Source organism: Nematolebias whitei, chromosome 1 (assembly GCF_014905685.2).
Source record: "Nematolebias whitei isolate Nwh7 chromosome 1, NemWhi1, whole genome shotgun sequence".
Taxonomy (NCBI): domain Eukaryota; kingdom Metazoa; phylum Chordata; class Actinopteri; order Cyprinodontiformes; family Rivulidae; genus Nematolebias; species Nematolebias whitei.
In genome coordinates, this window is record NC_056498.1 from 9081387 (window position 1) to 9102188 (window position 20802).

The window sequence follows — 20802 nt, forward strand, 5'->3', positions numbered from 1 at the left end:
AAAGCAAAACGACAAAAAAATGTAGAAACGTTTCGTCTCTCATCCGAGAGACTTCCTCAGTCTGAGGTGCTGTATTCAGCTCAGTCTCTTAAATAGCACCTTCTCAGAATGGATCAACCAGTTTGCTGCTGACAACCAAAACCAGCTGATCACATGCTCAAGAAGGACCATCAGCCTAACAATGGATCATTAGCACACTGATGGCTGTTTACTGTTCACAGAGGGCTGAGTGATACTAGCAATCGCAGCATTGTAAGAGGGGGACAATTGAACCCGGAGGCCTCCACCCCTGTTTAATGATGGACGATTTCTTTTCACAAAGATGGCCTCCTTTACTCCTCTCTCAAACCATCGTTCCTCTCTATCCAGGATGTGAACATCTTCATCCTTGAAAGAGTGACCGCTGGCCTGGAGATGAGTGTAGACCGCAGAGTCCTGGCCTGATGATGTTGATCTTCTGTTCTGGTCCATCCTTTTGGCCAGTGGCTGTTTAGTTTCTCCGATGTAAGACTGATCACAGCCCTCCTGACACTGAACAGCATACACAATATTACTCTGTTTGTGCCGGGGGACTGGATCTTTGGGATGAACCAGTCTTTGCCGTAATGTATTTTGGGGTTTAAAAGCCACTGGGACGTTATGTTTAGAAAATAAACGTCTCAGTTTCTCTGATACTCCCTCAACATATGGAATGACCACTGGTCTGGGTTCCTCCTTTTCACCTGTTGGCTGACTGGAGTCCTGTTTGGGTTTCTTCTCTGCTTTTAGGAAGGCCCAGTTAGGATATCCACATTGCTCTAGAGCCTGTCTTGTGTGGGATTTCTCCTTCTGCCTGGCTCCTGAGCTAGTGGGGACGCTGTCTGCTCTGTGGTACAGAGTCCTGATGTCTCCTAACTTGTGCTCCAAAGGGTGATGGGAGTCAAACTGCAAATACTGGTCTGTGTGTGTGGGTTTGCGGTACACCTCAGTTTGCAAAAGTCCTCTATCAGAGACTGAGACCTCACAGTCCAAGAAAGCCAACTTGCCATTTTTTTCATCTTCTCGTGTGAACTTGATGTATTTATCCACAGAGTTGATGTGGTCAGTAAAATGTTGGACTTCCTGAGATTTAATTTTAACCCAGGTGTCGTCAACATACCTGAACCAATGACTTGGTGGTGTCCCTGAAAAGGACGTCAAGGCTCTCTTTTCTACCTCCTCCATGTACAGGTTGGCAACAATAGGAGAAACTGGAGACCCCATAGCACACCCATGTTTCTGCCTATAATATTGCTCCCCATATGTGAAGTAGGTTGACTGCAGGCACAGTTTCAAGAGTTGACACAGTTGTTCTGTGGAAAGCGTGGTCCTGCTGCTCAGAGTGGTGTCTGATTTTAATTTTAAACTGACCACCTCTACTGCATCATCAACAGGAATGCACGTAAAGAGTGATGTGACATCAAAAGAGACCATTGTTTCATCAGTCTCCATGATGACATCCCTCACCTTATCCACAAAGTCCATGGTGTTCTGTATGTGGTGTTCTGAGCTGCCAACTAAAGGGATGAGTACAGACGCCAGATATTTGGAAACATTGTAAGTGACAGAGTTAATCAAGCTAACAATTGGTCTTAAAGGTACACCTTGTTTGTGGATTTTAGGTAAACCATACAGACTAGGTGTGGCCTACCCTGGGTACAGTCTGTGGTACAGAAAACGGTCAATAGCCTTGTCCTGCTCCAAAATTTTCAGGCAATCTATCAATTTCTTCTTGTAACCACTTCCTGGATCTCTTTTCAGAGGTTCATAAGTGGTTAAGTCACTAAGGAGTGTCATAACTTTCTCATGATAGTCTTTCTGGTTCAAAATCACTGTGCACCTTCCTTTGTCTGCTGGGAGAATGATGATGTTTTTGTCCTTGCTAAGAGTGGTGAGTGTGTCCCTCTCCTCTCTACTGATGTTGGAAGGTGGTGGTTTGCCAACGTTCTATTTCATATAGGCTTCGCCCTTTAAGGCTGTCGCTGATGGGTTAAGGGCGAAGCCGATGTTGTCCTCGCCTCACTGGGTCCATTCGAACACCGTATGAAGCAGAAGCTTGCCAAAGAAACGTCTTGTCACTCAGCTCCCCATGTGCGTAATTACGCATTGCGTAATTATGTGTACCATGCACAAACGCATGCTGTGTAACTATGCATTCTGAAATGCATGAACGCTCCGGAAACTTTCAACGGGGAGGGAAGATGTTGAAAAAGGGGGGCCATGAACCAACTGATTCACGGCTGAACAGTATGAACAGATTAATAATAACAAGTGAACTGATTATTAATCAAATGAACTGATTGGTAACAATAGTCATTAACTGATTAGTGACAATAGAAGCAAATAACAGTCACAACTTGTGACTGATAACACCATCTCACACTGTAATGCATGCAGACAGATGTAGGGGTTGAACGAGTATATAATTTTTAAACTCGACATTAACATAATAAAACCTGAGTAGAACGCGAGTATTTGATGACATCATAGATCTCAAGATACAAAAATTAATTAATTAATTAAATCGCAAAAAAGGTAATTATTTACAACAAAAAAAAATAAGACCAACAAAACATTTGGGAGCATTCAATACAAAAACAACTGGACTTTATTTGTAACAGAAGACGTTTCGCTCCTCATCCGAGGAGCTTTCTCAATTCAAAGAGCAGAGAGTGAGAGATACAGGTTATAAGGCTGAGTGAGATAAGACACACACACACATAAGACACACACACACACACACACACATACTGTATATGTAGATTGGCAGCGAGGACTGTCCAGACCTCTACATTGGAGAAACTAAACAGCCTCTTCACAGACGCATGACTCAACACAGGAGAGCCACCTCCTCTGGACAAAATTCCGCAGTTCACCTCCACCTCACAGATAAGGGACACTCTTTTGAGGACCAAAATGTGCACATTTTGGACCGAGAACACAGATGGTTTGAGAGGGGGGTGAAGGAAGCAATCTATGTAAAAAGAGAAAAGCCGTCTCTTAACAGAGGAGGAGGCCTCAGATTCCCACTTTCAAAAACATATAATGCAACTTTAAAACAGATCCCCAGCCGGTTTTCACACCTGATGGGAACAGAGGGGCCTCGGCTGTGATTTAGAGGAACAAAGACCTACTGTTTATGTTTTTTTAGGTGTGAACTGCCAATCTACATATACAGTATGTATGTGTGTGTGTGTGTGTCTTATGTGTGTGTGTGTCTTATCTCACTCAGCCTTATAACCTGTATCTCTCACTCTCTGCTCTTTGAATTGAGAAAGCTCCTCGGATGAGGAGCGAAACGTCTTCTGTTACAAATAAAGTCCAGTTGTTTTTGTATTGAACGCTTTTTGAATTCATCATGTCCTGGATGACTGAGAATCTTCACCAGCATTTGGGAGCATATATTATGCTCCTACCATTTATCATACTGCAAATAAGTCACAGGAAAAACTAAACTATTAGTTATTATTATTAAACTGCAAACGTGAAGAAACACTCAGCACGTCAAAAACGAAACTTAACAGTGGGGTGGGGGGGGGGGGGGTGTTGACCACCCCACACCACCACCAGCTGTGGTGCTCATTGTTTAGTTTTAGAGATTAATATGTTTATAGATTTTTTCATAGGTTTAGAGATTAATATTTTTTGCTTTTTGTTTGTGAAGCAAGAGTAAACTGGTTCTGGTTCCGTGGATTGGACCCGGTGTTACACCATACTCTGTGACCTGCAACAGTGCAACACCGCCCCCTACGGTCATACGGTGGTTACATAATAAGACATCACTACGGTTACTCGACGTTACATTTTTAACCTCGATAGATGTCCTAGCAATCGATGTGTAGATTACTCGAGTACTCTGTTAATGCCCTAGTCAGATGTGAGTTTAAATGGGGTTCCATGAAAACGTTGGTTACGTATTGTAACCCCAGATTCTATGAGTATAGGCGTAGCCCTTTAAGGCTGTCGCTTAGTGAGTTTATCCCGATATGCAAAGCATCACACTGAAAAATTTAGTCCACGCCCACCTGCTGTGTGGACCTCACCCGGTCCGTATAAATTACGTTAAGAGCGGGAATTCGGCTCCCAAAAATAGCTTTTTCTTCAGCCATTTAGGAGCCAGTGAGGCCCGACGCTTAAAGGGCTACGCCTATACTCATAGAATCTGGGGTTACAGTACGTAACCAACGTTCTATTTCGTATAGGCTTCGCCCTTTAAGGCTGTCGCTTAGTGGGTTAAGGGCGAAGCGGATGTTGTCCTCACCTCACTGGGTCCATTCAAACACCGTATGAAGCAGAAGCTTGCCCAAAAAACGTCTTGTCACTCAGCTCCCCTTGTGCGTAATTACGCATTGCATAATTATGTGTGCCATGCACAGACGCATGTTGTGTAACTATGCGTTCTGAATGCATGAACGCCCCGGAAAACTTCAACGGGGAGGGAAGAAAACTGAAAAGAGCCATGAACCAACCGGTTTACGGCTGAACCGTATGAACAGATTAATAATAACAGGAGAGCTGATTATTAATCAAATGAACTGATTGGTAACAATAGGCGTGAACTGATTAGTGACAATAGAACCAAAATGACAATCACAACTTGTGACTGATAACATCTCACACTGTAATACATGCAGACAGATGTGAGTAAAACGGAGTTCCATGAAACAACAATATTCATTCTGTAAAACACTAAAGACAGAATGTGTCATGGAACGAGCCGTCACATTACGTAGATAAAAGTGAATGAATGAGCAGGGTGTTGACCACGCGGCCGCAGTGCAAAATGTCCTACATTGCCATGCAAAGCAGTCGAAGATGCAGTACCCCTGGTCGAGTGTGCTCTGAGGTTGACAGGAGGCTCTAAATCTGAGGCTCTGTAGGCTTCAGAAATGACCTCACACAGCCAGTGTGACAAGCGCTGGGTGGATAACGGGCGACCTGCAGATGCATCTCTATAATGCACAAACAAATGTTGAGTTTGACGCATTGCAGCTGTGCACGCTATGTAACACATCAACGCCTGCACCGGACAGAAGAAATGAAAAGACGCTACTTCTTCTGATCTGTGTGTGAAGGGGGGGACCCCCTCCAACGATATCGCTCTTGATTTAAAAGAGCTCGTGATGTTTTTAGGCATAAAAGCTGGGTTTGGTCTTAAATCAGCTGAGCTGCCGTCAGCCTGAATTCTGAGACATGACGGAGCGACAGAGAGGGCAGATAAATCACTCACTCTCTTAGCGGATGTTAAAGCCAGCAGCAGGGCTGTTTAAAGAGACAAGAATTTAAGTGGAACCTGATCCAAAGATTCAAATGGAGCTTTGATCAGGACCTGCAGGACCAGTATTAAATCCCACTGTGGAACAAGTGAGTGTGAAACAGGCCTGCGTCTCTGTACACCTTTTAGAAAACGCTTCATCAGCGGATGATTAAAAACCTGTTCTGTCTCCGAAACCTTTCGTGGCAGGAAGAGATGGCTGCAGTGTACGTTTTAATCGTGCTGAACGCCAGATTTCTGTCCATCAGCTGCTGCAGAAAGGACAGCATGCCACCTAGTGGACATGAGGTGGCCTCTTCACCTTTCTCTGTACACCAGCGCTGAAAAGCTGTCCACTTGGATGTGTACAGTGCTGTGGTAGATGCAGCACGTGAATCCTGGATTGTGCGCATTACATCTTGCGGGAGACCCATCCTCTCTAAACGGATCCGCTCAGCGACCAGATCCACAGGTGCTGGCCTATTTCTGGGTAACTCCTGATCGCTCCTCCCACCTGAAGGAGAGCGTCCTCCCTCCACGGCAGTTTCCACGGGCGCCCCGATAGCAGGCGTCGTAGAACTGGGAACCATGGTGCGTTCACGCGCTCGGGAGCCACCAGGAGAGCTGTCAATCCCTCCTCCTGAACTCGGTTCAAAAACCGTAAAATCAGAGGAGGTAGAGGAAACGCGTAAAGAAGCATTTTGGGCCATGGGCTGTGAGCAAACGCGTCCACCCCCAGCGGTGGTTCGTCTCGCGGGCTCAGTGAAAACCATAATTGACACAGAGCGTTTTCTCGTGTCGCAAACAGGTCCACAGCCGCTTTGCCAAATTTCTGTCACGTCTGAGCCATCAGATCTGGATGGAGAGTCCAGTCCCCGTGACGTGGACCGCCCCTGGACATCACATCTGCCCCTTTGTTCAGAACACCGGGGATGTACACTGCTTTGATGGAGAGCAGATTTTGGTGTGCCCAACACAGTAGTTTTCTCGCAATGTGTAACATCTGGGCTGGGCGCACACCCCCCTGCCAGTTTATGTAAGCAACCTTGTTTTCTGTGTGAATCAAAACGTGTTGATTCTGCAACACAGGAGCAAAGTGTTGAATCACGTTCAAAACCGTGCGACACTCCAAAGCATTTATGTGAGCTGATGTGTGATGGGGCCACAATGCTCCTTCAGCTTGAGATAGGCATGTCCCCCCAACCTGACAGCGACGCGTCTGTGAAGACTGACACGTGTGACGTGGGTCTGCTGACGGGTACTCCCTCCGACAGAGCCAGGGTGTTTCCCCAGTGTCGGAGGTCTGCTCTCACGGAGGGAGGAACAGTGATAATCCGTCTCTGTTGTTTTACTGGATCCACACTCAGACGCGCAAACCACCTCTGGAGGCGTCTCATGTGTAATAAACCCAGCGGAACCACTGTGTGAGCTGATGACATCATTCCTAATAGTTTCATGACAGAAACAGCTGTTATCACTCTGCCAGGTCTTACGTGGCGGAGCTGGTCTTTTAGAGTGTCGATTCTCGTTTGTGATAAACGAGCCCGCATGGTGGTCGAGTTTAGCTCCACTCCCAGATAAACAATCATCTGGGCTGGGAGAATCGAGCTTTTCTTCCAATTTATGGCGAAGCCCAGATTTAACAGGTGTGATGTCAACACCTGAGCCTGCATCGCTGCTTCCTGTCTGGAGCGTGACAGCAGCAGCAGGTCATCCAGGTAAAACAAAACTCTCATCCCTGCTCTGTGAAACTGATGCAGGGCCGTCTCCACACACTTTGAGAACGTACGAGGTGCGAGGGAATACCCGAACGGCAGCCTGTTGTACTGATACTTCATCCCTTGAAAGGAGAAACGCAGGAATTTTCTTTGTTTTGGGATGATCGGTATGTGGAAGTAGGTGTCTTTCAGGTTGATGGAAACAAATCAGCCGTTTCTCTGGATGTTGTCCAACAGCTGTCTGGTTGTCAACATGTGAAACGGTCTGTCCATGATCACCTTGTTAAAAACTGACAGATCCAAAATGGGTCTCGTTCCTCCGGTCCGTTTGGGAACTAGGAAGTAACGTGAGTAAAACCCCGTGTTTTCCTCTCCGTCGGGAATCTTGGAGATCACCTCTTTTACCAGAAGTTCTTGGACTTCTGCATTTAGGAATGAGATTTGGTCTGGTGATGACAGGACCGTCTCTAAAATTCCTCAGAACGGAGGGGGTCGGGTTGCAAATTGCAGCGTGTAGCCCCTGCTTAACAACCTGGTCATCCATCTGTTTGGCGAGCATGTTTTTAGCCACTCCAAGTAACGTTCGAGGAGTGGGTGCGCGTTTAGGTGATGTATCATGTTTTGTACAGATGTCATCCAGTCCACTGCCTCGACCGCCGTCATGCGCCGCGGGAGTGTGATCCGCGTGACCCAAGGCGAGGCTTCCTCAAAAGGGCTCTGTACGCACCTGTGTGCTGCATTCGAACCGCGGGTCCACCTTCATGTCTAAGTGGACCGGCGTGTGTTGAGGAGAGGCGTGTGACAACTGATGGCGCCGCGCATTTGACGCCACTGCGGTGAAGCGTGTGTCGCTCCTTCCGCGAGCGGGGTCCTACGCGGGTCTCGCTTCGCGATCTCGTATCTATGCTGACATGAGCGGGCGATCGTTGAGAAGTGGTGAGCGCGACTTCATCCATGTCGTGCCATTTGAGTGAAGGCTGCGAGCCCCGCGAGAGCACGCGTTTTCTTTGGTGGGACGTGCGCCACTATCACTGGGAACGAGGTTCGTCACTGGGTTCGCTCAGCTGTCGCACGCTTATGCTGACATGAGTGGCCAAGCGCTGAGAAGCGGTGAGTGAAAGCTGCCCGCGCCGCGGAGGCACACGTTTGCTTCTGTGCGGCGCGTGTCGCTCTCACTGAGAGCGAGGTCCCTCACCGGAACCGTCCTGCGGACCCGCATTTATGCTGATGTGAGCCGGTGAACGCTGGGGAGCTGTGTGTGCACTTTCATCAACGCGACGCCGTTTGGGTGAAGGCTGTTCGCGTCGCGCGGGTGCACGTTTGACACAGCTCGGGTGAGGATTGTGCAGCTCGGGCTGAAAACGAGTTATTTTGCTTACCACTGTTGTGTCATGCGAGTGTCTCGTCTCGTTTTGGAGCAACGGTGATTTTGAAAAACCTTTATTTTAGGACTCCGGCTCGTTTTGTGTGGAGGATGTGTGCGCAGCCGCTGTGAGTTCATCCGAGCTTACAGACTGGCTAAAAACAGACACTTTAATCATTGAATTATGTTTTATTTCAACACGTGTCATTTTTACACACACCCTCCGCAGACCGTCATTTTTTTTATCTTTTCCCCGTGAGCTCTGCGATTTGTTGGCCCACGGTGCCGCCTGCTCGCGATGTCTGGGAAAACGCTGAACTGCTGGTTGTCGGGATGAAGAGGGCTGGTCTCTGACGGGCAGGGCTGATGGTGGAGCTGAGCAAGACGCCGCGGCCGTGGAACGTCGTCGTTTCTGTCTCTGCTCACGACGATCTCTCCAGCGGGCCGGGGGACGGGATGAGCCGCGCGACTTGATGAGGTGGCGCACGGTCTCCGACACCTCCTCCGACTTTTTGGAGTTCTCCAACATGGCCTTGAAACTGCTCCAGAACAGCGCGTCTGCCGTGATGGGGCCTTCCATCAGGTCTCTGTGCAGTTTTTCCGGCAGAGAGGGAGAATGACAGAGCCAGGTGGACCTCTGAATCATTGTCATCCACACTGCAATGCGGGACAGGCAGACCGCAGAAGAGGCACACATGTTGAGAATGGCATCAGATGCCTTGCAGAGGGAGCTCCTGGTCTCCTCAGGCAGATCTGCGGTCTCCAGCCTCTTGGACATGCTGTACGCTAACAGCGCCACGTTGTGGTTAGCTGTGGCTGCCTGAAACGCACATTGGTGAGCTCGATTGGAGAGCGTGGTCACCGTCTGGTCGTGTTTCCCAGGAGGGACGGGACGCTGCTCCAACCTGGACAGCTTCGCTCCGAAGGCTTCCGCGAGGCTTGGCTCAAGGGGGTTACCAAGGGAAAGTTCCGCTCGGTGAACCCCTCCACTCTGGTGATGGGAGCGAAAGTGGAGACGGGCGCTCTCAATTTACCAGGACCGGCCGCGGCCTCGTTCCAATAAGATGTCACCGCCGGAAACCGAGGCCAGATGGGATCAGGACGGCGAGCCGGAGTGGAGCCAAACCTTCCCGCTAGATCATCCAATCTGGGCGGGGGGAGGGAGAGAACGGAATGTCCCTTCATGTCAGCAGCTTCCCGGATAATGTCGAGCAACTCCGAGAGGAGAGCGCCGATGGCAGGGAGCGATGTGGCCGTTGAGGCGGGAAAGCCCGGAGGGGTCGAGCATCCGCTCGGCCCCCCTTGTTCCAACACTACGCTCTCCGGGAGGGAGCGAGCATCGGGGCTGCTGCTGACGTCGTCTGTCCCAGAGGAACCATCCGATTCGCTCCGAGAGCCGGCGTCAAAGAAGTCGATCGCATCGTCCACCAAACAGTCTCCCACCACGGACAGGCAGTCCTCGACGTTAGCCTTAAGCAAGGCTGCTCTCCTCTGCGTTTCCTCCGGAGGAAGGTTGTCACAGAGGCGGCAGGAGGAAGCACAGGCGATGTGGCGGGGACCCAGGCATCCCTCGCAGGTGTCGTGCCGGTCGAAGCTGAGCAAGTGACCGGTCTTGCAGGACGGACACAAGCGGATGGTGTTGGAGCTGGACATCTTGTAGAAAGTCAGTGCTATTAGCTTGCTGAAGAAAATTGGTAGCCGATTACCCGCTCTTAACATAACTTATACGGACCAGGTGGGGCCCACACAACAGATGGGCGTGGACTAAACTTTTCAGTGTGATGCTTCGCATGACGGGATAAAACCCACTAAGCGACAGCTCTTAAAGGGCGAAGCCTATATGAAATAGAACTATTTTCTCCAGGATCTTGTAAAGAAAGACGAAAAGTTTCTACATTTTTTTGTTTTGCCCTTTTTTTTTTTTTTTTTTTAATGTCCAGAGGACCAGATTTAACTTTTTTAGATAAAACTGACAGAGTTTGTCTTTTTTTTTTTTTTTTGTCTTTTGGCTCTGGCGGCCATCTTGAATCAGTTGTGAATTATTCTCTTCTGTATGTTTCATTAAAAATGTCCAATGGTTCATGAAAATTTTTGCTGACAGACAAACACACAAATCCACACACACATAGATGTAGATGAACATATGCTGTATATATTCATAAATTAAACGGATTCTTTCATTTTTCTGGACTGAATAATGACGTGCATTGAATTTAATTAAATGTGGACGGAAACGTGTTTATCTTTGACTCACCAACGACAGTGGGTCATTTATTTAAAAACGATTTAAACACATCACACATTTACATTAATTTGGCAAAATGATTTCAACAACAACATGGCTAATTTAGCAAGCTGTACAATTTGATTAACCATACGGCGATGGTTGAAAACTTCACAACAGACATTTCTAAAAATATCTGGAATGATTTCTAGCAGATAGAAGAGTTTAAAGATGGAAATTGAAGTTTAAGTTGAGAGAAAGGATGGATGAGGGAAATGTGTGTGTGTCGGCATCAGAACGGCACTCTCCGGTGAGTTCCCAGCTTCTTCCCCGGTACACTTAGGTGGTATAAATCAACTCTTTTACCTGGAGGAGGTGATTCCACTGGTACGGAGTTCCATTTAACGCACCCTTTCAGCGTCTCCGTAGGAACAGCTGTGAATCGTCCGAAGTAGTGACGGTATTCCGTCCGACACAGGTTCACCTCTCGGTGGACTCACATGAGTGGAGTCCGTCAGAAGTTCCACTCAGATGTGGAAGATTGCATAATTCCCACAAGACTCGAAGAGCTCTGGATCATGCCTGGACTTCTGGTCTCCCAGCACTGGAGCGGCAAACGACTGAAGCCCTGCAACCTCTCCACCCAACTCGACTGGTTTGAACTAGGAAGTACCGACATTTAAAGAGCTCTATTTCCGGTTCATTTGGGAGGTTCCTGATTGGTCAAAATCGACCAGACAGGGTGTGTTTTTGTGACGTAAGAGGTCACTAGGAGTCAGAAAAACAGAAAGTGTTTTGGAACAGATTGAAAATGTTTTTAGAGACAGAGAGAGGAATATTTAGGCGAGTTGGGGGAAAACAGGTGCCAGCCTCTATATTTACGTCTGAGAGGATTTAAAAACATGATAGTTCGTTCCAACAACTTGTTCTGCGTTTGACTCCAACCTTGGACCAACTTACACTTGCTCATTCAAAGACAGAAAATCAGAAAATGCATAATTACTCTGTAACAGACCTTAACATGATTTCTACTTTGCATGAGGATTAAAAATCATTATTACTGTTTCACAGTTGATTTAAAAATGATTAGTTCACTGCAACATCTAAAAATGGTTTGAACTAAACACACTTTGATTATCAAACATTTGTAAAATAGTAATGATAATAGAAAAGAGAGTGTTCTTTCAATTGATCAGTGCAGGACACTTAGAAAGTCTCTGGATGACTTAATCTTGTGTTTCTGGACTCAAATCAATGAAATACAGTTCTTGTTCCAGGAAGGCCCCTCAAGGCCAGATTTGACCTGAGGCCTAGTTCACTACATAGACATGGACAAAAACATTGTCCTCCACCTTTTAGCTCTTGGTGGTGGGTGGTTATCAGCCATGGGCGGCTGTGGTGCAGTGGTAGGGCAGCTGACATGGGACCAGAAACTTGCAGGTTCGATTCCCCGTTGTGCCCACATGCTGTGATGTCTTTAAGCAAAAACAGCTGTTCTGCGCAGCCTAAAAATCTGCCCGCTGCTCCACCTGGGTGGGAACGGCAGAGCACAGATTGAGTCATTGTACGGGAACATGCAGTGCTGACAACGCCTTTACATTTAATATTAGACTGACGAGTCCTGCAAGATATTTATTTAATCTTTTACGTTGTAGGAAAATAAATGTTTTTTGAAGCTTGAAAAACTGGTTAGACACAACACATGCATAAATACAACATGATGGAATACAATTATACAATATATTTGTTATAGTCAGATTCTGACAGACAAACTTTGTAAAGGTGCATTCACACCAGCCCTGTTTAGTCCGCTTTAATCGAAATCTAGCTCGTTTTCCTAGAAAGTCTGGTTCATTTAGGGAGGTGTGAACGTGCCATCGAACTCTGTCACGGAACAAAAAGGTGAACTCTGGCCCGGGCTAAAACCTAGGTCTCGGTCCGGTAGAAGCGAACTCCAGCGCGGTTCGAGTACAGTGTGAATGTAAACAGACCGGACGCTCCGCAGGGTAAACAAACACGCATTGCTCTGACCTTATATGGAGCCGTCAGCTGTCTTGTGTGAAAAACAATATTCTCCATGGTCTTCTGTCTCATCTTCTGCTCATGCTGAGTCCATTTTTGAAAAATGACAAAATATAACTCCTAAAACTGCTAAACTTGATGCCACTTCGTTTTTATTTTTATTTACAAAAGAAGAAGACGTGTCTTCAGAGGTTTTTGTGTTGTTTCTTTCAGTAGTTCTTGGTGCAGCGCCCCCACAGGCGAGCAGGGGAACAGGTTGGTTCAACAGGTTGACTCGACTGCACAGTGCAGTGTGAATGCAAACGCACCAGCTCAAATGTAAACAAAAGGTCATGAATGTTGGTCCCGAACCGAACCGAGTCTACCGGACTATCTGGTGTGAAAACGACCGAAGATGGAGCTTCATCTTGAACTTTTAGTTTGTAAATGTTTCTAAATCATCCTCTCACCATTAAGCACTGTTTTTCTTCCGTACGTTTGTCAGCACATAACTCGTTCTGCAGTTTTTGTTCTATTTCAACAACTCGTATATCAAAATATTCAGCTCATGCAGGACATTCCTGCTGAGAGTTCTTATACTTTTTGAAATGCTGTATTTAGCTTTGTCAGCCATGTTTTCCTCTCTAAAAATGAATGGAGCTCTCCTCATGTCCTTCAAACCCTCTGTGCTGTTTACAACCTTCTCCTGCTGCTCATTGCAGCTGTTGTTCTGCTTTAGCATTTTTCAGCTTCTTTGTTAATTTCAGCTTATTTTTACAAATTTCAGCTTCCTTCTGCTAATTTCAGATTTTGCAGCTACTTTTTAGGTATTTTTCTGCTAGTTTTAGTTTTTTTTTCTATGTTATTCTTTGCTAATGTTTGCCTTTTGGTGATTCTTTTGAATAATTTCAACCATTTTTCCCCCTTTTAGCCTCTTTCTGATCAGCTTTTCCAGCTACTTTTTATTTTTTTTAGCTAATTTCAGGTTTTTTTGTGTGTAATCTATTTCAGCTCACGTTAACAGTTTATTAGAGAAGAAAACTTTTCAGCTGGTTTCAGCTTCTTCAGCTAGTTTCAGCAATGGTTGAGCATCCACACTGTTTTCACAGGAAGTGAAATTTCTCTGGTTTTATTATTTTATGGTGCTTCAGACTGGTCCACTTCAGTGAAGAGGTTTTGTCTCAGAGTCTCATCTGTTTGTGACTGTTTTTTCTTATTGTCCTCATGAAAGTGATGCTGCGAGCACTTTGTTTATTTTGTTCTTGTAAAGTTGTGAAATGCTGTTGGTTCAGTTATTAATCATCTGTCCAGCCAAACGTTCCTGTTTACTGGTCATATTTTAATTTGTCTTATTTTTTGTAGCTGTTGAGATGTTTTCACAGCAGCCCGGCGTCTCCATCGCGTTGGCCTCGGCCCGCACGTTTCACCAAGCAGGACAAGTCAGAGAAGACAAACTCTCTGGTCCATAAGGAGGACTTCTTTGAGCATATTGCCAAAGAGTCCAAAACAAAGGCCACGTTTAACCAAATAATCGATGTCTTCATCAAGAGGGACATCCGGCGGCGGGGTCACGTGGAGTTCATCTACGCCGCTCTGCGTAAAATGCCAGAATTTGGGGTGGAAAAAGACCTGAGCGTGTACAACAAGCTGCTGGATGTGTTTCCTAAAGAGGTCTTTGTCCCCGAGAACGCTATTCAGCAGATGTTCCTTCATTATCCCAGACAGCAGGAGTGTGGGGTGGCAGTTCTGGAACATATGGAGAACTACGGTGGGTGTTTGACACTCTTAGGATCTCAGTATGTTCTCATTTAAACATTTGTCTGAATAAATGTCACGTTCTTTAGGTTTGATGCCCAACCTTGAGACCAAGGTCCTGCTCATCCAGATCTTTGGACGCAAGGGCCACCCTGTTAGAAAGTACCAGCGTTTGCTGTACTGGTTCCCCAAATTCAAGCACATAAACCCTTACCCGATTCCACACCACATGCCTGAGGACCCAGTGGACCTGGCCCGCTTCAGCTTGACTCGCATCGCCAACGACCTGGATGCTAAAATTACCATCTACCAGGTTAGACAAGTTTCTACATAAATAACCAGAAAACACAGAATATGACTGAGTGATGTCTACAGAGGGCTGTGCAGGGTCCTGGTGTTCTTTCTGTTTTGTTGCCTTCAACCATATGTGTGAAATTCTCGCCCCTAAAATATAAAATATTTTTATTGCTTCTTATTTTGCTTAAAACTGATAAATACCGTATTTTCCGGCATATAAGTTGCAGCTTTGTTAGTCCTGCAACTTATACGCCGAAGCAACTTATAAATGTTTTTTCCTCTTCATGATGCTTTTTTTGACTGATGCGACTTATACTCAGGAAAATACGGTACTTCATTTAGCACAGATTTCTCATAGTGGCCAACTTTGAAGCCAGAAAAAAAACATTGGTCTTTCCAGTAATTTTGATTTTGACCTGGAAGAGCAACAGAACATCAGATAAGATGGATCAAACTCTTGTTGACGAACCTGCAACCAAGAAAAGATGTCGGGGGTCTGACTGAGTTAATGTATCAACTGAACTCAGCCCGTGGCTCAGACCAGGTTTTTAATTTAGGCCCCCTTTTGACACCTCATGTCTTATACCCTGCAGCTTAAATGGATTTTTATTTGTTTATAATAATTCTACAAAAAAATTCAGGTTGGAGAAGTTTAAGGAAAAATAAAACTAGTTTAAAATAAAATAAAAGACCGAAAAATGCTATATGGTGCATACATCCATGCAGTTGAAACCAGAAGTTCATTTCCTGTCAAATTCCAGTACAGAAAAACACTCTTCTCCAGAACTACAAACATTCACTCTTCAGATCCCTCAGTCAGAGGACACCAGTGCACCACTCGTCTTCACTTGTTTTAGCCACAGGCTAACGTTCTTCTTCTCTTCTCCACAGCAGCCATGTGCAGAAACCACAGAGAGCGGAGAGGAAATCAAACTTCCATATGTCGTCGGTACGGAGTTTACTGAACCACCGCTGCTCCAGTAGACAGTATATTGTTTTACTAGTCCTACTGGGAGATATCAGGTGTTTTCTTTCTTTGTTCTCTGAGCTCATTGTTCAAATGGAAAGAAAAAACATCTAAAATGTTAAAAGTGGAGAAGCTGCATTCTCTGCAGAAACAGTGAAAACTGAACCACTTCACTGAGACTGAGTTTGTGAAGCTAAAAGGAGCAAAATATGAGCAAAAAAAAAAAAGGCTAAACCCTAACTGAAAGCCAAAACATGTAAAAATCCTAGCTTAAAGTGGCAATTACTAACTAAAAGCTAATAGTAGCAGTAGGTTAGCTAAAAAGCTAAAAATGAAAGATAAGCTAAAAAAAAGCAAAGAGCTAACTAAAAGCAGCTAATAACTGAAATTAGGATAAAGCTAGATAAAAGCTAAAAGTCGTAAACTAAATGGAAGATAATTACCAAAAGACTAGCTAAAAGTAAAAAAAAAGGCTACAAAATGCTAAAGTGGAAAAAAAATGAACTGGTTGATAAAAGTTAAAATTTAAGAAATTTTAAAAGGACAATGGTAGATACAAAAATAACTAAATTATTCCTAGGTAAGAGTAAGTAAATACTTGCTTTAAGTTTATATTATCAAAATACTATCTAAAAGATAAAGTAACGAACGTGTAGCTAAAAGTAGCAAAGGTACATAGAAGCTAAAAGGAGTAAAATATTATCAATTAAGCAAAAAGTAGCAAAATGGTAGCTAAAAGCATCTAAATGATAGCTAAAACCTAAACTAGCAAAATTGTCTCAAAAGGCTAGCTAAAAGCTAAAGTAGTAAAAGACTAAATGTCTCAAATTGAAAAAAGCCAATACTATAGTATAAAAATCCAGCTAAAATGGGAAACTGGTAGCTTACAGCTAAAAGTAAGCTGAAGCTGTTTAAAAAATAGCAGTTTTTATGATGAATATATTTGTAAATAAAGTTAAATTTTTAGAAAAGTTTGAAAGTTATGAAACACACAGAACCCACTTCCTGGATGAGCTCGGTGTTTTAAAGTATGGACAGCTAAAACAATACAAATCATGCAGAAAAGTTAGATAGCAAAGAATGTTGGTAAAAAAAAAACACAACAGGAAACCATTAGTGATGACTCAGCATTCCCACAGAACCTGATGGTTTCTAAAATGTTTCCTTGGTGTTGGAGTTGTGTCTGCTGGCTTTAACAGAGTTTCATGTGTCGGCATCAGGTATTCAGAGCCCTGATCAGATGGAGCTGCTGTCCAAACACAACCCGAAGCGGCCGGTGTTTGTGGAGGGCCCCTTCCCTCTGTGGCTGAAGAAGACCTGCGTTTACTACTACATCCTCAGAGCCGACCCCACACCACCAGAGGAGAAGGTTGGCAAACACCTAACTGGATTCATTTAAGGAAATGTGCCAATTACTAGGAGGTTACCTGTCGTCATGAAGCTCAGCTCAACATTCTTTTTTTTAGCAACATCCCACTCATCAGTCTAATAAATATACAGGCAGAGTCATTCTAATCTTAATTAATCTTCCCATTTGATCAGAACGTTTTTGTCCACCGTCACGGAGCCAGGAGGGGGAATTTGAAATACTGTACCCACCGTCCGTCTGTGCATGTTGTGAGCATGATAACTAGAAAAATAAGTGAGGTACCAACTTCCATTTTGGTGTGTGGCAACATCTACATCTAGGTGTAAAAAATGTCATCATCATTATTATTTGGTTTCCACATCAAAATTCAAGATGGCCACCACCATATATATGTAAACCAGCATCCCCAATCATTTGAGTATATTGTACTTTCTAGTTTTTATATTGCTTAAAAGTATAGTTTCCTCAAATGATCAGGGTGGCCAAAGATTAGTCTATGGTAGCCAAGGCCACCATTGGCCACCCCCTGGCTCCACCATTGCACCTAGTCAAGGCAAAAATGTCTCCCTCCACTCTCCAGGATCAATCAATGTTAATTTATTGAATCCTTTTCAACAGCCAACAGATGCACAAAGTGCTGCACAGTACAAAGTTAAAAACAAACGATAAAAAAAACTATATAAAATGCCAGAAAGCCACTTGGTATTAAAAACCTGCCTGCATGAAAAGGTTTAAGATTAGATCAAAGTTCATGCTCGATAATCCAGGTAAAAAAAAAAATCCAACAAAGTTCAGTCAGGTCATCGGGACGTTTTTTTTGAGACGAGAGTAAAGAAGTATTCGTTGATCTTAAGGTTCTCTTCTGCTCACACAAAGCCACTAGATCAGCTAAATAAAGTGGAGCAAGTCCGTTAAGAACTTTTAAAAGTGAACAATTAAAGTTTAAATTCAATTTTAAAACAAACTGGAACCCAGTAGATAAACTAAAATGGGGCTGATGTGCTCACGTCTGGGAATGTTTGTTCAAAGTTGGGTCACAGCATTTTGGACCAGTTGAAGACGTCTGATGGATGACTGGGAGCTTCCTACATACAAAGCCTGACAGTCTTCAGGCCTTGAGCTGATAAAAGTATGAATGGCCCTTTCCAGGTCTGGATGATTTAAAAAAGGCTCAACTTTGGTTAAAAGACGTAGTAGCTGATAAAAGCTGGCCTTGACCACAGAGGCTATATGTTTGTCAAACTTTAAATCTTTGTCATGTTTTTTTACTGTGGTTCTGAACTTGGATGTCAGAGCACTGAAAATATAAGAAGCATCATCACCAAAAAAAGATACTCTCCGTCTCTCCATCCATCCATTATCTTTACCCGCTTCTTCCTTTTCGGGTCACGGGGGTCACTGGTGCCCATGTCCAACAGTCACTGTGTGAGAGGTGGGGGACACCCTGGACAGGTCTCCAGTCCATCACAGGGACACGTAGAGACAAACAACCATTCACTCTCTCTCTCTCACACCTTGAGACAATTTAGTTAACAATCAGCCTAACATGCATGTTTTTGGTGTGTGGGAGGAAACTGGAATACCTAGAAAAAATCCATGCATGCACAGAGAGAACATGCAAACTCCACCCAGAAAGGCCCTAGGGTCAGGATTTGAACAGGGGCGACCTGCTCGCTGAGAGGAGGCAGCTCTACCAACTGCGCCACCGTGATGCCCCTCTCCGTTTTTCCTTCATTTAAAAGCAGCAAATGTTGGTGAAGTCACTGAAACCACTAAAAGAAGTTTGAAGGTTACTTACTATTTCATTGCAAGCAGATCCAAGTGAAGGTCATCTGCATAGCAGTGAAAAGAAAAATGGTGTCTGGCTCTAACTGATCCAAGTGGCAGCATATAGAGAAAAGAGTAGCGGACCAAGAATAGAGCCCAGTGGCACACCACAAGAGGAGCAATGGAGGACAGAGTACCCATCATGGCAGAGAAAGTTCTGTTGGTCAAGTAGGAGGTGAACCAGATATTTCAACAATGCGTTGAAGACGAGACAGAAGAGATCACTCTGAGCTGGAATAAAAAAACACCTTTCTCATTCTCCAGTGTAACTCCTCCCCACTTGAATATCTTGCACCAAAAACATTAAGGTTTACTGGCATTCCCTGTCCAAACATTTACAATTGGAATTCCTCAGCTTGTTTAAATTAAATTTATATAATTATTAACACTACAATAAAATAAAAACTCTTAAGACATTTAAATACTGTTAGCCACATTCCTGTTGAGTGTCGGTAAGACGCTAAACTGTAGAAATTATGATTCATTTAAAAATGTATGGATTGTGCACCAGATATACCAAGTCTTTTGAAATTTGGTCTTGGTCTCGGATTTTTAGATGTAGTTCATCAGAACCGCTGAACATCAGAGAATGACTGACTGAGGTCTGGTCAGGGCAGAACAGAGTTTTGTACCAACTAGTGCAGACTGGGCAGAATTGAAAATTGTGGATAAAATCTGGCAAAACAAAGTGTGTTGTGTCTTCATCAGGTTTGCTGTCTCCTCCCACAGGTGGAGGAGCCCTATGATCCAGAGAGGTGCTTCTACTACCCTCTGCAGCTGGACCTTAATCTGGAGCGTGACTTGGAGGATGACGAGGACTTCAGTGTGGATGACTGTAAGACACCATCAGACTTGTAGATGTCTAGTTTACCAGAAGCATCCTGTCTCAGTGTGTACTGTGTGTCTGTCCAGTGGACGACGGTCCGGTCTTCGGCATGTGTATGACCGACCGGGGAGATCAAGCGACTCTGAACCAGTGGATCTCCGGCCTCCAGCTGAACAATCCCATCTTGGGTCAGGTCCCCACACTGTTCCGCCTACACAGTGGCCCCCGAGAAGTGCAAGAGACGGACACAGCCAAGTTGGGTCAAAGCCATCGGCCTCATTCTGAGACCCCGCAAGAAGATCCACAGTCTGAAGAACATGGTGTAGAAGATGAAGAGTCCAGGAGGAGCCACAGGATGAAGCAATGAAAGCTCATAACGAGTTTATGTTTAAAGAATTTTCTATCCAAACTTCTGTCATCCACAACTCTTTTAATCTAAATGTTTAAGATGGTGGTCAGTACCTCTCACAGGATCGTATTGTGGGATCAATCCTACGTTTTGAAAGAAATTCTTCAAACATTGTAGTAATTTAAGTTCTACCACAATGGCAGAGTTTTAGACTAAGACATGGTAGACTTGTAGCCATCTTGGGTCAAGCCTTGAAAATGACATTATGAATCTCTATTAGAGTTTGGAGTACGTGTTGAAGAGGACTCGGCTACCAGCACATCAAACGTTAAGATCTGTGAAATTCTCTGAGTTAGAGCCACTAATGAGCTCTGCGGCAGCCATCATGAAATCTAAAAGTATTTGCAGACGTTAATCCGATAGGCATTTTGTGTTGTTAAATTTCACCTGGTGGCTAAGGGAATATTCTGCTAACACAACTGTCTGCCTTCACCTTTCAACAGTGAGTGTTAATGTTTGAAAAAAAAAAAAAGATTCAAGTAAAAGAGTCCAAATGTAAAAAATGTTTATTACTGAAAGGCTTTTCCAGCTTTGACTCTGTTACATTCTGAACGGGTCAGACGAGTTGGTCACCTCCAGCTCTTCACATCATGTTCGAGCTGCGCTCTGAGGGCGCTTTACCACAACTTTGTGCTTTAAACAAACATTTCAGCATGTTAAACTTTGTACAAAACAGAAAATAAGAACGCAGCCTGTGTTTTACTACTCATGCAGGAAAACCTTCAATACTTACAAACTGAGAGACCGCACTTCTCCATCTAAGACTATGATAAT

General features: G+C 44.6%; 1 protein-coding gene across 1 annotated transcript in view; it reads left to right on the top strand.

The window, feature by feature from the left end:
• Positions 1 to 20475, top strand: part of ecsit (ECSIT signaling integrator) — a 21940-nt gene extending 1465 nt beyond the window's left edge. Inside the window, exons 3-8 of the mRNA XM_037674941.1 lie at positions 13941 to 14346; positions 14423 to 14646; positions 15522 to 15579; positions 16818 to 16966; positions 19523 to 19628; positions 19706 to 20475. Of these exons, the coding sequence (XP_037530869.1) occupies positions 13941 to 14346; positions 14423 to 14646; positions 15522 to 15579; positions 16818 to 16966; positions 19523 to 19628; positions 19706 to 19986 (1224 nt within the window). The 3' untranslated portion in view covers positions 19987 to 20475. The remainder of the gene's footprint in view (positions 1 to 13940; positions 14347 to 14422; positions 14647 to 15521; positions 15580 to 16817; positions 16967 to 19522; positions 19629 to 19705) is intronic.
• Positions 20476 to 20802: the final 327 nt, after the last annotated feature.